At 36.4% G+C, this 17,987-nt stretch overlaps 1 protein-coding gene across 2 annotated transcripts in view; it reads left to right on the forward strand.

Annotated features, from left to right (window-relative positions):
- Window positions 1-4,415: 4,415 nt before the first annotated feature.
- LOC306888068 (splicing factor 3B subunit 3-like) overlaps window positions 4,416-17,987 on the forward strand; it is a 33,247-nt gene continuing 19,675 nt past the window's right edge. The window contains exons 1-12 of one of the 2 annotated variants that reach the window (XM_079446192.1): window positions 4,416-4,553; window positions 5,604-5,723; window positions 9,313-9,468; window positions 9,556-9,726; window positions 10,702-10,874; window positions 11,345-11,486; window positions 12,195-12,307; window positions 12,568-12,705; window positions 13,066-13,169; window positions 13,446-13,611; window positions 13,889-13,984; window positions 14,154-14,226. In XM_079446192.1, the coding sequence (XP_079302318.1) occupies window positions 5,654-5,723; window positions 9,313-9,468; window positions 9,556-9,726; window positions 10,702-10,874; window positions 11,345-11,486; window positions 12,195-12,307; window positions 12,568-12,705; window positions 13,066-13,169; window positions 13,446-13,611; window positions 13,889-13,984; window positions 14,154-14,226 (1,402 nt within the window). In that variant the 5' untranslated portion in view covers window positions 4,416-4,553; window positions 5,604-5,653. The remainder of the gene's footprint in view (window positions 4,554-5,603; window positions 5,724-9,312; window positions 9,469-9,555; window positions 9,727-10,701; window positions 10,875-11,344; window positions 11,487-12,194; window positions 12,308-12,567; window positions 12,706-13,065; window positions 13,170-13,445; window positions 13,612-13,888; window positions 13,985-14,153; window positions 14,227-17,987) is intronic. The other variant, XM_079446193.1, reaches the window with a different exon arrangement.

Below are 17,987 nucleotides of genomic sequence, written 5' to 3' on the forward strand. Positions count from 1 at the left end.
TTTGGGAGCAGGTCTCTCAGGGAAAGAGAAACCCAGAGAACTCATGCATGCACACACACATACACATAAGAATACAGATCTACAGATAACTCGTGTGTTCAGCAGCAGGTGCCCTATTTGCTATTTTCTGTACTATCCATGTGATCTCCAAATTAATATACAAACATAACGGTAAAATGTTGCAAGTGCTGTAACTGTAAATGCTGAGTTGAGTTATTTAGGTTGATGGAAGTGGATTTCAGGTAACCCTGCTGTCAAAGCTCTGTGAATTAACCAATTTAAATTCCTGATTGAAAAAGGTTTCCTATAGAGTAACCTATTTAAAAGCTCTGATATGTGACTCTTTGACAGCGTGCTTGCTCTGTACGCGGTGTTAACCTAGTTAAGGCTAAGTCAGCAGGACTTCTGCTGGCTCCTGAAATTCCCCAGGTACTATGTTAACCTAGTTACAGTAGATGATGAACATCTGTCTAATAGAGCAGTTGCTCAAATATCTCAATATGCAAAGTTCTTTTCTGTATGCTCTCTCTTACACCTTTGTGACATTTGAATAGTTCAAACTGCAATTTCAACTCAAGGACATGCTTGTTTAAGAAACACATCAGGTGATTAAAATATTCAATGCAATGATTTATTCATTATATGGTTTCAGCACTGAGTCGCTCTGCATAATGTCGCAGCAGATATATTAAGAAATAGATGGTCCTCCATTATGCCTTGGGAAAAATTACATATTAAATATTAAACTCATATTAAACTCAACTTGAGCTTGGCCACTTGCTCTGTTGTGGACTGATAACCATAGTGAGCTGCAAAACAGATTTATTTTGACCGCATGCGTCTATATCAATGTAAAAATAAATAAATATATTGTTTTTGGGGGGGTTATCGGAGAATGTTTTACAACGAAATACTACTTCAGTCTTTCTACTTCAAAATTGACGGTTTAATTCAATGTGTTACGTGCCATTTCTTGTAATTATTTGTGAAATTTACTATAGCAGAAGTAAATTAGTTTTAAAGTAAAACATTTCTTCAATGACATTTCTTCAAATCAAAAAGAGCCCTATCACCAGAGACAAACAGCAACTGTCTTCTTAAATCCAGTCACTGAAAAGAGAGCAATTAGCAAAGGACAAACTGAATGTCACGACAGAATCAGAAATGAATTAGACGTGTTGCAGCAGAAGCTGTTTACAGAGAGATATTAACAGTTAAATCATCACAAAATGGCCTCAATGTTACAGAAAAAGAGCCTCTTACAATGATCTACCAAAATTATTTTTGTTTCATTTATAACAGAACAGAATTCAAATACTAGTAAATAAACTAACATGTAATTAAACCTTAAACAGTTAGTACCTATAGCTGAGTATAACTTGGATTATATTGTATTATTAGTATGTGATACTAGGCACAGCTTATTCAATATGTCCAGAATTGTTACATATGATAAATTAAAAACATATTTCAATCTTATATCTAGCCTATAACCATTAATAACTATCAGTTTACCTGTCATAACTGATCTAACCATGTAGATAGTTCTTTGGTGAATAGGTCATGGAAAATTTTGTCTGCTAAAACCCACGAAAGCTATGAAAATCTTTAAAGCACATGGTTTATTAATAAACAAGTGATGTTTAAATTCCAATACAGTCACGTTAAATATGTTAAGTTATAGTGATTCTACTGAGTCTGTAAAATGGGAAGGAAATCCTGCACTTTTGCCATAAGCTTCCATAATAAAAAAAAAAAAAAATAGGATGGGTTAATAAAACATATTTTGGTGGTCTTTCTGGTCAACATACTGCTTATTTTGATTTCACTTTATTGAGTTTACATCCACATCTTTGGAGTTGAGTTGTGTCTGCTTTGAACAAACTGCATAAGGATGAGACAAAGACTTGATTAGGTCACCCCAACACATCAACCCCGAGAAAATCCTTTACTACCCCTCTTTCTTTCCTGTATCTAAGCAACGCTGGCAGATCGGTAAGGGTGGGTTCAGAGTGGAATGAGACCCTCACATAAATGAGATGGGGTTGGACACAAAGGGGCAAGCCATGGGTCCCTCTTGAGTGCCTCTATGCATGATGCGGGTCAGGGACCACTCTAGCTACACAATCTGGGACTATCTGCTTTAAAAATAAAAAAGGAGGGGCGAGACATTAAAGGAACGAAAACCACATAAGCATTGACCACAACAGGTTATACTGCACACAATGCACACAAATGACAAATTTGATGATGCTCGCATGCTTTCCTTACCTTGCAATGCCTCTTAGGATGCATAGCCCTTCATCGTGGTGTATTCTTAAAGCTGGGGCAGTTTTGGGATGTAAAGACACCCACTTCACCTCCTCTCTGGAATGTAAATTTCTACAGACTGTTGTAGATTTTGCACTAAATGAACAGCATTCGTCTTCCATATGATTATTCACATCAGTTCTCTGCCGGTGGTCGTTTCCAGCGTTCACGTAGTATTCTGATGCAGATGTGCACTAGGGTTTTATCCTGCTGTCCGTTATTTTATCGTCTCTAAGCCCTTGGATAATGTACACAATGTAACTCTCACTACGCTGCGTGCAGTCTATGTATGTTGCCCCCCTCCCCTCCCCTCAACAAGACACCCTCACCCAAAATTCTCCAAATGCGTTAACAATCTACTGGGATGTGTAGTTCTTTAAATTATATATCGCTAAACTGGGAACCGCTATTTTGTTTTTTTCATTTATTTGAGTGACTAACCCAATACATTTTTTCTTATGCATTTACATAAGCAACATCAGAAAAGTTGTGTGAGGTGGTATCAGGTGTTGCGTGAGAGCCCAGCAGCTTTTTGAACTACATTTCCCATGATGCATTTGGAACAGATGGTATTCACAGCAGACCGCAAAGTGCTGATATTGAGGATGCTCGGAGAATAACTATTAATTCAAACTGTCCACAAAGTATAAGATATATATATATATATATATATATATATATATATATTTTTTTTTTTTTTTTTTTTCCCTCTCTATAAATGTATTCTCTAATGTATCTCGTCTATTCATATCTGTCTGTTAAACGTAATCACTGTTCTGAAAGAAAAAACTTTTGTACAACCAACAGACACATAAATGACTTTTTATAATATTGAGATTCGGTATCAAACGTGTGAGTAGCTTTCAGGCTGTAACTCTCCTTCAAGTATGGTTTAAATACGTGGCATTCTATATGGAATGAATTCTCAAAGTGCATTCCAGACAAATCTCAGTTGATGCACTACTGCCGCCGCCTTGTGGAAATGCTACTTGTACGACAACAAACAGGGTGTAAACTTTCGAACTCAACACACTTTTTAAATTATTTTATTTGGTCGTAAATGACAGACAAATTTGGGTAGCATTGCAATCGTTGTTTCTGCTATACTGAGTTTTTTTTTCCGGGTGTTTGTTGCTTGAGCAACCTCAAATTCATTGTAAATGAATACAGTAAATTAGGAACGAACTTCATTGGTACTATTGTTTTACATGCAATACTTCCGAAGCATCAATAAAAACAATATAATAAATGAATAAATACTAAATGAATAGGGGACGCCATGCAAATCATACTAATAAAAATAATAATACAAATAAAAAGAAAAAGAAACATTAACAAACAAAAACACTCTTAATTACTAACAAAAATAAATAAACATTCAACTAAAAACATTATTTGAGGTATTTAAATCTCGTGCAATTTTAAACTAAAAATAAGGGTAGTTATATAAATTTGGTCATTGTTTTAAACTGTAATGGAAAAAGTGAAACATTTTGCTTTCACGGTGTGGTTAGTTTCTGGGATTTCCGTAACCACACACGCAAAAGAAAGAAAAAAAGAAAGAAGTGTGAGAGAGTTCAAACTTAGGGTGCCTTCTTTTCAAAATAATGTGATACTATTTTAAAGACGATACATTTTTTTTTTAAAGCGCTCTATTATAAAACCGATTCGTCTTCATTGAACCAAAAATCATAGGTTAGATCAGGACTGTCCAAACTCGGTCCTGGAGGGCCGGTGTCCTGCAGAGTTTAGCTCCAACTTGCCTCAACACACCTGCATGGTAGATCATTATGGGACCTCCTTCAGATGGTCTAAAGCTTTCATAATCTTTCGCCCTTTTTGTTTAATTTAAAGTACTTAGTCAATAAACTTTAAATTTTTTATTGTAGTAACAGTAACGCTTTGGCAAAAAAAAAGGTTAACATGGTAATTACGTTACATTTCAAAATCTGTTCTTTCACTCCTCCGTTAAACTTAACAGTTAGAATTGAATAAAATAGTATACCACAAAAATCTGAAAATATGAAAAACAGAAATGTCGTTTTTCTAGCATGTTTCTATCAATTCTCTTTTTGAGTTCGATCTTTTCGCTCAGGCATGTATTTGGACAATACCGATGTGCGCCACAGAACTGGGAGGCCCTCTGTCGTTCCAGCGCCGTTTCAAATAACAAGCGACCAGGCTAATGAAATATATAAGTTTATCATCTGATTGAAATCTACAAAATCCTGGTTGGTAATTCGGTAAATAGTTTTCATACATTTCGCGAATAACCCATATTTCTTTGTCGTACTAAAATTTGTTTTCAGAAATGATCGTAATAACCTTTATTTTGACTATAAAGTTTGTTAGCCGACCGGCTAATGATGCGCCGTTTGCTACAGAAAATATGTGCTGATTTTGTGTTTCATGATTTAAAGTTTTAAGAACACTTATTTAGCGAATTGTTTTTTTCCATATATGTTATAACTCGACGAACGATCCGAAGTGAAAGTTAAAAACTTGCTCTGTTTGTCCAAACTTACATAAATATGATTTGCCATAGAGCTACTAATGAAAATACAATGTTTACCCTAAACTTTGTGTTTGAAATCCAACGTATTTATTTTAATAAGACCATATATGGAACGTAATTGTACCTATGCAGTGCTTTATGCGTAACGTATCTGTGGCAATGACTTGAGATGATCACTAGTTTTTGCCTTACGAGTCGTTTTGCTGTCTTTAAACGGGACCGGGGAACAGAAAGAAGCAATTGGTCACAAGAGCGGAGAGATCTTGAAAATTTGTAATAAAATTAATTAAAAATAAGTTAATTTAAATGCATACATTATTATAGTTACTATTTGTTGAAAATAATTACATTACAAATACAATTCTTGAAAATAATTTAATTTTAATACGTTATTAATTAAAATAAGTGCATTTAATTACATTAAAAATAAAATTAATTAAAATAAGTTTAAACACTTCATAATTTTTTTTTTAAATTGTTTAATTACATAAATTCATTATAATGAGTAAAATTGATAGGCATCAGATGTTCTGTAGAAAAACAACAAGAAAACAAATTAACCTTGTTAGCTGCATGATCGCGTTAATCAAATTGTGTTTTTTGACTATGCAGATTTCCATTGACATTTATATCAGGTTACTGATATTTTCTATTACCTAACCCAGCAGGTGCAAAACACTGGATTTAAATAAAAACACGTTTTGGCCCGTTTATATAAGTCTTTTTAACTAGTGAGGACTGCTTATTCAATGTCTGTATGACTTGCTTTTGCTGTTAGGTGCTGGTTAAGCTCTTTCTCCTGAGCCTGACGGTCCAGTGACAGCAGCCATGTTTCTGTACAACCTGACCCTGCAGCGGGCAACTGGCATCTCCCATGCCATCCATGGCAACTTCTCAGGTATATCACAGAACAACAACACTTCCTGGGTGGATTTTTGTTAGGGTAACTCCAAGAATAGTGATAATTTTATTTTGAAGCGTTGAAAATTAAGCACGATGTTTAAAGGGGTCATATGATGCTTTTTTTAAAGATCATTATTTTGTGTTTGGTGTAACAGAATATGTTGACATGCTTTAATGTTCAAAAAACATATTATTTTTCAAATATTGTACATTATTGCAGTTCCTCTATGCTCCGCCTCTCTCAAACGCGTCATTTTCTACTAGGGATGCATCGATCCGATACGGTCATTTTCTGCGGTTCGGGTATCAGGGATGGAAATTTACTTTTTTGTTCCCAGGCCACTGTGGCTGGTGGATTTCAAAATCCAGCCACTCAATGTTTTTACCAGCCACTTTCTTGTTTTTAACCGACAATGTGTAACTGCATGTGAAAATTAATACTACAAGATCTACAATAGTTAAGCAGTTTATTTAATCTAACATTTCATAGACAAAAAAAAAAAAAAAAAGACTTGCATTGCCATTCATAATCTTGAAATGGCCTTCCTTTTTTCGCGATTGCGTGGGCATTCCTAAACAGTATTATCATCTTATCCAACTGGGCCGTCTTCAGGCTGGTAAGTGCCTTCATGGCAGCCGTATTCTCCGGGGCTGCTTTTCCCTGTGCTCTCTTTTTTACCTGGATGTGGCATTTGGATGATTCGTGGTCTTTATTGGCTTCCAGTTTTAGGTTTTTAGTCCCAACAATGAAACTATTAGTTTTGGCATCTTCTGAAGCGTGTTGACGACATACCGAGCAGAACATTGTCAGACATGTCTCTTCGTAAACTAACCAATCACGGGACTCCCCATTGTCTGCTTTTCTCCATCGTTCTTTAAAAAAATGTTTTTTGACCTTCGCCTCTTTGTCCACTGGCTCCTCCTGAGATGTTTTCTCTGCAGACCTCTTAACGCCTGCGATGTAACGCCACATTTTTTTTTGAAGGTGTGCCTCCTCTAAAAGTGTCCGCCGTCCGGGTGAACAAGTATGCTATTTTTATTTACCTGCCATGGTGGCCGGTAAGTGAAGCGAGTTTACACACCACAACACAAAATCACCCGCATTTGGCTTGTGGCGGGTGCTAATTTCCATCCCTGTCGGGTATCGGTCAGAAGAGACCGATCCAAATCCGATATTGTGTGTAGGCTATAGTTTTCTGTTATTGTTGAGCCACACGAAAGGCACAAAAACATTATAAAGCACCATAAAGTTTTCGTGCACTATATTTCAAGTGTTCTGAAGCTGTTCCATAGTTTAATCTGAGGTACAGATGAATATTTAAGTCGTTAAATTCAAGTTCAGGTAAACTCTTCTCCGCTGCGTCTGTCTGTCATCCTCCATTCAGCAATCAAACTGCGTGTTGCGTTCGGCTACGACAGTCAAACTCTCTTCAAGAGCGCACAGTAACTGAGGTTTAAAACGGTTAAAAGAAAAGGATCAATAAACTAACGCACAGATTTAATACACTACGCATCAATATCTTTTCCCTTAGTACTTTGAACGTTTCAGTGCGGACTCAGAGGGCTGCGCGCTGTGACTCCGTGTCGCTTCAAGCGCATCATTCTGCGCACGGGATGCGCTTACGTGCTTTGTGCCGCTCTATATTGGAGCCTTTTGTTTTATAATACGTTTGCGTAATGAAAGATTATTAATAGTCTTTCTTGTTCTGTCCTATCTATCATATGTTGCTGCCTTCATTACTGTGCTATAGATTTAAAAGAAATGTATTTTAATTTTATAGCATATATTTATATATAAATGTATTTGCTTGTTTTTTCATGAATGCATTTTACAACAATACAAAGAGCAATGTGTACCATTTATCAGATTTAGTCCTACACTTATTCACTTTTAAAAATAGTTAAAAATGTTTCACTAGGTTTTATAAAACTAGAGTATCTTTTGTCATAGATTATGATTATATAATTTTTCATTAAAATTAAGTCATCTATATGTAGTAGATTGTGTTTAACACACAAAAGAGTGACAATCAGGTCAACACAGAGAAGTATAGAAATTCTACATCTATTTAAAAAAAGTAAAAAAAAATTCGGTTCTGAAAAAATGGTATCGTTGCATCCCTATTTTCTACAAAGTTCCTCCTTCCGACAAGCGCAGTCTGCTCTGATAGGCCAACTGACACAGTGCATTGTGATTGGCTGAACACCACAAGCACGCGTTGGAAATGTCACGCCTTACCAATAATCGCGAGCTTCAGTTTTTAAAGTAAATATAAAGACAGTTAATAATGTCCTTAGTTTTACCATCAGTTCAAGGCCGAAAGGGTCGCGTGACAGACACAGTGATGATGCTCGTATGTATTAGCAGTACACAAGCCGCAGTTAAGACAGTTGACTCCCCCCACACACACAACACTTTACTCTATACTGCGCATAACTCCGCATTTGAACAATCAATAGCAAATACTTAAACAAATTACAAAACAAACTTAGTCACTGATTCAGAAGCGCCAGATTGTCATAGCAAAGTCGGAATTGATCCTTTTTTTAAATAATTTTTTAGAAATAGCTTTGTGCACAGCCAGCCTTGTGCTCTCCTAGGTTCACAAAATGGTCATCCATAAAATGTGTTGCACAAATTCAAACATTTGGGTTGTGCTGTTCTGTTGTAAACACATCTTAACCAATGATTCCTAATTTCATCTACTTTCGGAGGTCCAAATAAAGTGCTTTTGCTTTCGCATAGAAATGCACAGCGTCTCCCTGACATGGCTGCATCAATACTACTGCGCTTACTGAAACCACGCCGCCTTTCTTTGCGTAAACATTTGGGTGGCATTTAGTTCAGTGTTTCGATACATCGGTACGACGATGTATCGTCACAGAGATTTGACGATACGAGTATCGATACAGCTGGCCCTGTATCGATATTGTGGCATGTGTGCAGCAGTGGACCACGTTTAAATTGAATACAAGAACACCGTTTAAAATGGAGTAGAAAAGTGCAAGGTTTCTAAAAAATTGTGAATCGGCATAATATATAGGCTACAACTATAACTACAATAATATATAGGTTTAATCTGGCCGCAGAGGAACACAACTGGGTTGCCTGATATAAAGAGACGTAATCCCCAAAATAGAGCTTCCCACTTGCGCAATACGTAAATATGCTATTTGTGTTACTTATCTTTGTCAACCTGGCAACCATGTGTACGCACGCTCTCTCCACTGTGGATAAACGTTCTTGCTTTCTGAAAACTCCAGTTAGCTTGCAGTTTAGCGATCTCCACTTCAATATTCTATTCTCACAAAAGTGTAATTCATCAAGTGTTCATTTATGCATTACGCAGATATTTCCACATCGTGACGTAGACGTGGGGTCATGTTTGAATGAGTCGTTTTAGCCCGGTCTGGATCAGCCTTCTCTTCTAGATTAGAATAAATCCTTTTGTGGGAGACTTTGAGCTTTGTAACTCTGCAGATCGTATACATGCACAAACAGCTAAATAACACACTAAAGAAAAGGAAAACAAGAAATCACATCATATGACCCCTTTAAATCTTTGGCGTTCCTTTTTTACTAGGAACTAAGCTGCAGGAGATTGTTGTTTCCCGTGGGAAAATTCTGGAACTGCTGCGTCCTGATGCCAACACGGGGAAGGTCCACACGCTGCTTACTATGGAGGTGTTTGGTGTTATCCGGTCCCTCATGGCTTTCAGGTTGACAGGTGGAACTAAAGGTTAGTAGCTTGGTTCAAATTGTTGTTTTGCATAGTTCATATATATACAGATTTATTCATTCTTATGGATCTCTCACCTTGTAATAGATTATATTGTGGTCGGAAGTGACTCTGGCCGAATTGTGATCTTGGAGTACCATCCTTCCAAGAACATGTTTGAAAAAATACACCAGGAGACATTCGGCAAGAGCGGCTGCAGGCGTATCGTGCCAGGGCAGTTCCTCGCTGTGGACCCAAAGGGCAGAGCTTTTATGATAGGTAAAACTACAGACTCTGTGTAGTAAAGATTACAAGGTTGTAGCCGTTTGACATGCATTAGGAAAGCAGTTAAAGGACTTGTTTGCCAAAATGAAAATTTGCTGAATTTTTTCACCCACTGGCTATTCAATATGTAGTTGTTTGTTTCTTCATTAGAACAATTGTGGAGAAATTTTGCATTATATCATTTGTTCACCAATGGATCCTCTGCAATGAATGGGTGCCGTCAGAATGATAGTTCAAAGAGTTAAAACCGTCACAATAGTCAAGAAGTAATCAACACAACTGCAGTCCATCAGTTAACATTTCATGAAGCGAAAAACTGTGTTTGTAAAGACGTTTTTAACTTCCATCTAAAATATGAGTCCTCTGTCCATCATATTGCTTTATTCAGTGAAAGGCATCTCATCTGAGTCAATAAAAAAAAATCAAGCTCTGTTTACAAGTGAATGTTCCAAAACGATTCTAAACAAATTTCAGTGGATTTTGATTTAAGAGGATAACAGACGATGGACTTTTTCCGGTAGAGGATGCATTATTATTGAATAGTATTTTGTCCAGAATTGACCGTTTGATGTGAGGACAACAGAGGATGAACTTTTTATGGTGGAGGGAGCATTATTATTAACTGGTATTTTGGCCATAAGTGACGGTTAAAAGTTAGTGTATTATTGATGGATTTGTTAGCTAAAACACATCTTTTTGCTTCACAAGACATTAATTGATGGGCTGGAATATTGTAGATGTGTTGTGGTGCTTTTATCAGCTGTCTGGACTCTAGATTCTGATGGCACCCATTCACTGCAGAATATGTAATGCTAAATTTCACCAATTCTGTTTGGATGTAGAAACAGGCTCATCTATATTATGGAGGCCTGTTGAAAATGTTCAGTAATTTTTTATTTTAGGGTGAACGATTCCTTTAATTGAAAATTGTGTTATTGCATTTTTACTATCCACATTCCATTTTCTTAGGTGCCATAGAGAAGCAGAAGTTGGTTTACATCCTGAACAGAGATGCAGCTGCTCGCCTTACCATCTCCTCTCCTCTGGAGGCCCACAAGGCTAATACGCTTGTTTACCATGTGGTTGGTGTGGATGTGGGGTTTGAGAACCCCATGTTTGCCTGCCTGGAGATGGACTATGAGGTCAGTGTCTTTCTTGTAGTGCATTGATTTTCAACCAGAGGGCTAGGGTCTGAAACCTCCCAAAGGTACTGCAAGATGATTTAAAAGTAGCTAAAATATTACATTTCTTAAGAACAAATTCAAGTTCTAATCTAAATGAAAATGTTAATCTCAAAATCAGAAAAATCTTAGCCTATATGAGGGAGGTCTTTGAATATTGTATTGGACAGGGATGGGCCTTTTGAGTCAAAAAAGTTGAACCACTGAACTAGTGGAGGAATAAAATTCACATTAGTGGCCTGACCAATCGTTACATTGGGCACTCCCCACCTAAGTTGCCTAGGATGTAAACAAGCAGCTAGCTGAGTAAGGAACACCCATTCTTTACTGATTGGGGGTGTTTTTGCATGTAGCCAATGCCATGATACTACTTCATAATATAATCAGTTAGGTGATATGTCTCTAACCCATACTGTTAAATGATTTTGCAGGAGGCAGATAACGATCCCACCGGAGAGGCTGCGGCAAATACACAGCAGACTCTGACCTTCTATGAGTTGGACTTGGGCCTCAACCATGTGGTGCGCAAGTACAGTGAGGCGCTAGAGGAACACGGCAACTTCCTCATCACAGGTTCTGATCTTTTTAGAATGTCAAGATGTCAAAATGCTAGATAAAGATTCACAAGATAGACAATGTTGCTACACATTTTAGCACAACACAGTTTTTATGTAGCTCTTATTTCACCATAATTGCGGTCGAGATAATTGGTGTAAAAAAAAAAAAAAGTGATTCTAAATTTACTTAGGGGTCAGTAAGAATTATTTTTTATTAAACGTTATTAAATTGAACAGTAGTAAAGACATTTATAATGTTATAAAAGATTTCTATTTCAAATTAATTCTTTTTATCCATCATTAGAATCCTGAAAAAAAAAAAAACTTTTTTTTTTTAGCAGAATATCTTCGTACTAGAATGATTTCTGAAGGATCGTGAAAATACTGAAACGGGAAACATTTAAAGTTGTTGTGATGTTTCACAACATTAGTGGTTTTACTGTATAATTTAATGAATAAATGCAGCCTTGGTGAGCATAAGAGACTACTTTCAAAAACATTAAAATCCTACAGACCTCAAACAATTGAACGGTAATGTTCTTTGTTGCGTTGTCAGAAATGATGAATATCTTCATGTCTCTTCTCTGACTGTTTGGTGAAGAGATTGTTTTGATATCTGATCTTCCTGGACTCAGCAAAGAAAGTTTTGCTTTTAGAGGAGAAAAATGTAGCTTAGTGTCTTATGAGTTTGTGTTAATCTGACCTTTTCCCCTGTGGGTCGTAGTTCCTGGTGGTTCGGATGGTCCCAGCGGTGTGCTCATTTGCTCTGAGAACTATATCACCTACAAAAACTTTGGGGACCAACCAGACATCCGTTGCCCAATCCCACGCAGAAGGGTGAGTTTGTGCTGTCTTCTCCTTTGCGTTTCTCTGTTTGAGCACAATCAACTAAGCATCACCTCGAAGTCTAAACAGCTATTAGTATTGAAATGATGAGCTTTTCATGTCTCTTCTCTGACTATTTAACTGGAGACACACAAAGATCTCTGATCCTAATATTCCTTTTGACCTCGTATGGTTGTTTAGTTCTCAGTCATTGTGTTTACAGAATAAATTAAACAGATGTGAGTTGTGACCACAGCGTTTTTCTCTTTCAGAATGACCTGGATGATCCTGAGCGAGGCATGATCTTTGTCTGCTCTGCCACCCACAAGACAAAATCCATGTTTTTCTTTCTTGCCCAGACAGAACAGGGAGACATCTTTAAGGTTACTTTGGAAACTGATGAGGAGATGGTGAGTGCTCAGAACTAAAGGTGTTGAAGCAAAGTGTAATTACATTAATTACTTTAGCTGTTTTAAATTCAACACGGAAAGTCTGAATTTCGAACCGAAAATGTCCAGGTAAAAACATTATTGCTTTAAAGAAATGTGGGTGTATGACATTACCTGAACACAGTTGATGCTGAATATAAAATTATGCAAATAAAATGCATTGAAAAGTTCTCCTACTTTATACCGTTTAGGCAAATGTGAAAGCTCTAATTAAACATTGATAGTTTCCAATGACAGGAGAGAAATCTGGTTTCAGAATACACTCATATGAGCTTGAAATGCTGGAAAGTGACATGGATTAAATATCTATTCATATTTTAGGTTACTGAGATCAGGATGAAGTATTTTGATACCATCCCAGTGGCTACAGCCATGTGTGTTTTGAAGACTGGCTTCTTATTTGTTGCTACAGAGTTTGGAAACCAGTAAGTCCCTTTTCTGTCTTGCACATTCTTTCATTCACCTAAAAATAACTAAATATCTCAGATTCGGTGGTATTTTCCCAAGTTTCAATGTAGTGACTAGATTACAGCAGCTGATAATAAGAGGGAGGAATGTGGGAGCAGTAGTTTCAGTTACCCGAAGCCTACTAGGTGTCAGTGTAACCATACTTCTCATGGGTTCTCTTCAACCTGAAGCTTTTCGTTATTCTGCACTATAGTACACATTGTTTTAAATAATTTTTTTTGTTTGTTTGTTAGCTACCTGTATCAGATTGCCCACTTGGGTGATGATGACGATGAACCAGAGTTTTCCTCTGCCATGCCTTTGGAGGAGGGAGACACATTCTTTTTCCAACCTCGCCCCCTTAAGAACCTTGTGCTGGTCGACGAGCAAGAAAATCTTTCTCCCATCATGTCCTGCCAGGTGTGTGAATGTGTTACAATTTGGCATGAGAACACATGTTTTGGAATGAATAACTGCTTGGAGGACTGCAATATTGAACTGCTTGTTTTGTAGTTACCAAATTGCAGAGTGTTTAGTCAGACATCAGTATGGGTAATTGAGCATATAAACACTTGACTTTTTTTTTTCTTTTCTTTTTTTTGTCTCCTCTTTGTACTATCAGTTCACTTATGTAATTGAAGAATGCTACTCCAAAATTCCTAAGTGGTGTTGAATTTGTGTGTAACTGTACTTGCAGATTGCTGATTTGGCTAATGAAGACACCCCGCAGCTATATGTGGCGTGTGGCAGAGGACCCAGGTCTACACTGAGAGTCTTGAGACACGGACTGGAGGTTTGCATTTCCGTAGCAGCTTTCACAACATGCTTGCAAAATGGAAATTTGACACCCACTGCATTCAATAAGTCGTCCTTCGCACTGTATGTGGTTTTACGGTTAAGATTGTAGGTTTTTCCACAGACTATTCATATTTTGATGTGTTAACGAATGCATGGTATTTCAGGTTTCAGAAATGGCCGTCTCTGAACTGCCTGGTAACCCCAATGCTGTGTGGACTGTCAGGAGACATGTAGAAGGTAAAAGACCCATTAATGTAGACTCTGTGCATGCACAAATTATGCAGACATGTTTGAAGTGATTTTTCTGCAAGCCGTGATTTTTCTGCAAGCCTTTCTTTGAAGGGAAAAAAAAAGGTATTTAGACATGTCACTTTCCTGACCGTTTCGACTAACTGCATCAAGATATGTAATCATGCCATGCATTAGCAACTCAGAGTCCTGCAGGACCACACAAGCTGATTTCTTGGTGCTTTTTGTAAAAGATTGAAGAGCTCACATGCATAGACAAGTACATCCTAGATTCTCCCCTTGAAGCAAAAATTCAATTTTGCACCATGCTCTCACTTGTAAGAGCATTTTTACCAAGTCATATTCTATTAGAACAACATTTGCTTGGCATGCACAGTGTAAGTTGGGCTCTCAGTCACTGTCTGCCAGATATTTCTCTGAAATCATGTGATTCACTATTAGATTTTTTGGCCTGTGCATGCAGTCTGAGCTCTGCAAGGTTTATATTGTGGTCTGTACTGGAGTGATTGAAGGAATCAGTTTCATTTTGACTGTACAGCTTTGTGAGAGGTAAGCAAATAGCGAATTATGGTTTCATTCTCAATAGGGCCTTGTTCATTTACTCCAGGTTTTTTACATACTATTATAGAAAAAGATTTTTAAAGGATAGTTAGTGTAAAAATGAAAATTATTTTAATTTACGCAGTGAAGAATATGCAATGTTTTTATACATTTGATTATTTTATACAATGTATGTAGCATTTTGTATCAATTTGTTATACTGTAGTGTTTTTCTTTCTTTTGTCCTGTTGCTAGGGTTGGGTATCGTTTGAATTTGTATTCCGATTCTTCTTATTGATTCCTTGTTTCGATTCCAATAAGATTAAAAAAAAAATGAAGTCAAACATTTATTGTCTTTTTACAAAGCATTCTGTTGCAGTTGAATAACATGAGCAAAAATCAGCAGCCTACAGAACACTTAGGCCTACAAGAGGAACTTTTGCCTACACTTTTAACAAAAATACCACAGCAAAAACAACTAGACCTAATATAAATGTCAAAGATTAAAGTGTTTAAAGACCGTAAATTCTCAGTAATAAAACAGGAACAAACAAATCAATTAGCAATAGCATAAATAAATACAACTGAACCAAATTTCAGGTAGGCCTACAGAAACTGTAATTAAAAGTTGAAAACGGCATAGTTTTCATAAAATATAGATTATTGAAGTTAAAGATGTTAAGGTCAGTGAATGATTTTCTTCTGTTCTTTGATTAGCATTAATGACAGGCAGCACGTTTATTAGGCTGCTGTCTCTTTAACACCAAATGCGCACAGATCTAAAAATACTGTACACGTTCGTTTTCTTTCTCGTCTGTTTACGTTCACTTAAGACAAAAAAAAAACAGCTGTGTTTATGATGATACACTGACGTATTTTTCTGCATACTGGTCGATAAATAAGTCCGTTCCAGCCCGGAACAACCTTTTCTGCTGTGGAAATGCACGGAATGGTTAGAGAATGAATACAGGCTGGGAACCCGCACAGAGACTGCTGTTCTGTGTTTGCGCTTCAGATGTGTGCGCTGCACTCAAACAAGGTGCAAGTTCTTTCCGTTCCTGCACTAAAATTGTTTTAAATCCCATTAAAATGCGAACGCAGGAATCATTAAGCAGAATCGAAATGCATGCACCTTATCGAATACCCAGTTCTTGGAAATTTGGAACCGGTTTTCGATACTCAATCCTAGTTGCTTATAATTAGTTTATTTAATCACTGACTGTTGTCTGTTTTCTGTATTTATTATTTTTTTTAAAGAAATTATGAATGATCAAAATCATAAATTTCATTATTAATTATTTTTTCTATCAAAAATTTATATAAAGACCTTATTTAAAGCAACAAGTATTGAGGTGTGTATATATATATATATATATATATATATATATATATATATATATATATATATATATATATATATATTAGGGCTGCAACTAACGATTATTTTGATAATCGATTAGTTGGCCGATTATTCTTTCGATTAATCGGATTAAAAAAAAATTTGACCAAAAAAAACACTATTCCACATTCTGCCCAATGTCCTTCAAACAAACGTGACAACTGAATGCTATGAAAACATACAGTGCTTAATTTATTAGACCACTTAGCATAATAAAGAGAAAACATATTTTAGAAATTTGTCAAAAATTTGTTTAAATTTAAAAATGTTATTGTCATTTATTAGACATAATAATAAAAAATGGCCTCATAACAGCTTGCATTCTTGCTGGTATTGTTTATGTACTTTTTGACTGCAATTGGGTATCGCGAAAAAAAAAAACTCAAATAAAAAATACAAGAAAAAATAAGTGCTCTGGTTTTCTTTCATAGATAACAGCAATAATGATATTATAGCATTAAAAATAGCCTACTACTGTTACTAAAGAGCTTACACATATTGGAGTACTAACCAGTACAGAAAGCCGAAAAATGATTTTGGTTATCACCAATACTGTTACTTTAGAGCAGCAGTGGCACAAACCTTACATAAACATTGTTAAACTTACATAAATTTGTTAAGCATTGTAAAAATTGAATATAGTTTAAACCTCTATTAAAAATTAAATAATAATAATAAAGATAATAATAAAGACGAATAAAAACACAAACTCAGTGTTAACCAACAGGTAAGAGTAATGTTCTGCAGGAACTACTTTGATCACAGTCACCTCGTCATTTCTTTATCCTGTAAAAGGCCGTTATGGAGCGTCTCATGTTTATATTCAGACAGACAATTACACGCTGTTATCCCTTTAAAGTTCCTACTCATAAAATATTTTAATTTATTTTAAACCTTAAATTAACTTTCAACAACAGATAATTCAGCACAATGGATATGTTTGCGCTGAAAAGCCTATTAATTGTCTCCCTCTCTACTGTGTTCTGTCCGTCTGACGCGCGTGCGCGCGCCCGCCGCGCCGGCGCTCATTCGGTATTTTAAACTTAACACAGACTGTCTGGACGGACCTTTATGCAAAAATGGATATGCTCGCGTGAATTTGTGGCATTTATAGATAAGGATATGACCGTAAACTGAACGTTTTTGCGCTGAGGACGCACACGCATCTGTCAAAGCGCCTGACAGGGCAAGCCATTACTCTTATGCATTAACTTAAATCTTAAAATAAAGAATTATCATGTTTTGGGCAGCTTGGATCACGTGCTTCTCCGGCAGAATCTCATTCTGTTTTCTCCACTATTTTTAGATGCATTTTGTCCATAGAAATGCATTATTCAGTGCCGTAATTTGACTAACCAGCTGAGGTTGGACGTGCACTGTGGGCAGACCCGATTAATCGATAATGAGAATCGTTGTCGATGATTTTCATAATCGATTTTATCGATTAGTTGTTGTAGCCCTAATATATATATATGTATGTGTATACACACACACACAGTGGTTTGAAAAAGTGTTGGCCCCCTTCCTGATTTTTTTATTTTTTTGCATGTTTGTCTCACTTTAATGTTTCAGATCATCAAACAAATTTAAATATTAATCGAAGATAACACAAGTAAACACAACATGCAGTTTTTGAATGAAGTTTTTTATTATGAAGGGAAAACAAAATCCAAACCCACATGGCCCTGTGTGAAAAAAGTGCTTGCCCCCTAAACCTAATGACTGGTTGGGCCACCCTTAGCAGCAACAACTGCAATCAAGCGTTTGCGATAACTTGCAATGAGTCTGTTACAGCGCTGTGGAGGAATTT

The sequence above is a fragment of the Barbus barbus genome (genome assembly GCF_936440315.1).
Source record: "Barbus barbus genome assembly, chromosome: 22".
NCBI lineage: Eukaryota > Metazoa > Chordata > Actinopteri > Cypriniformes > Cyprinidae > Barbus > Barbus barbus.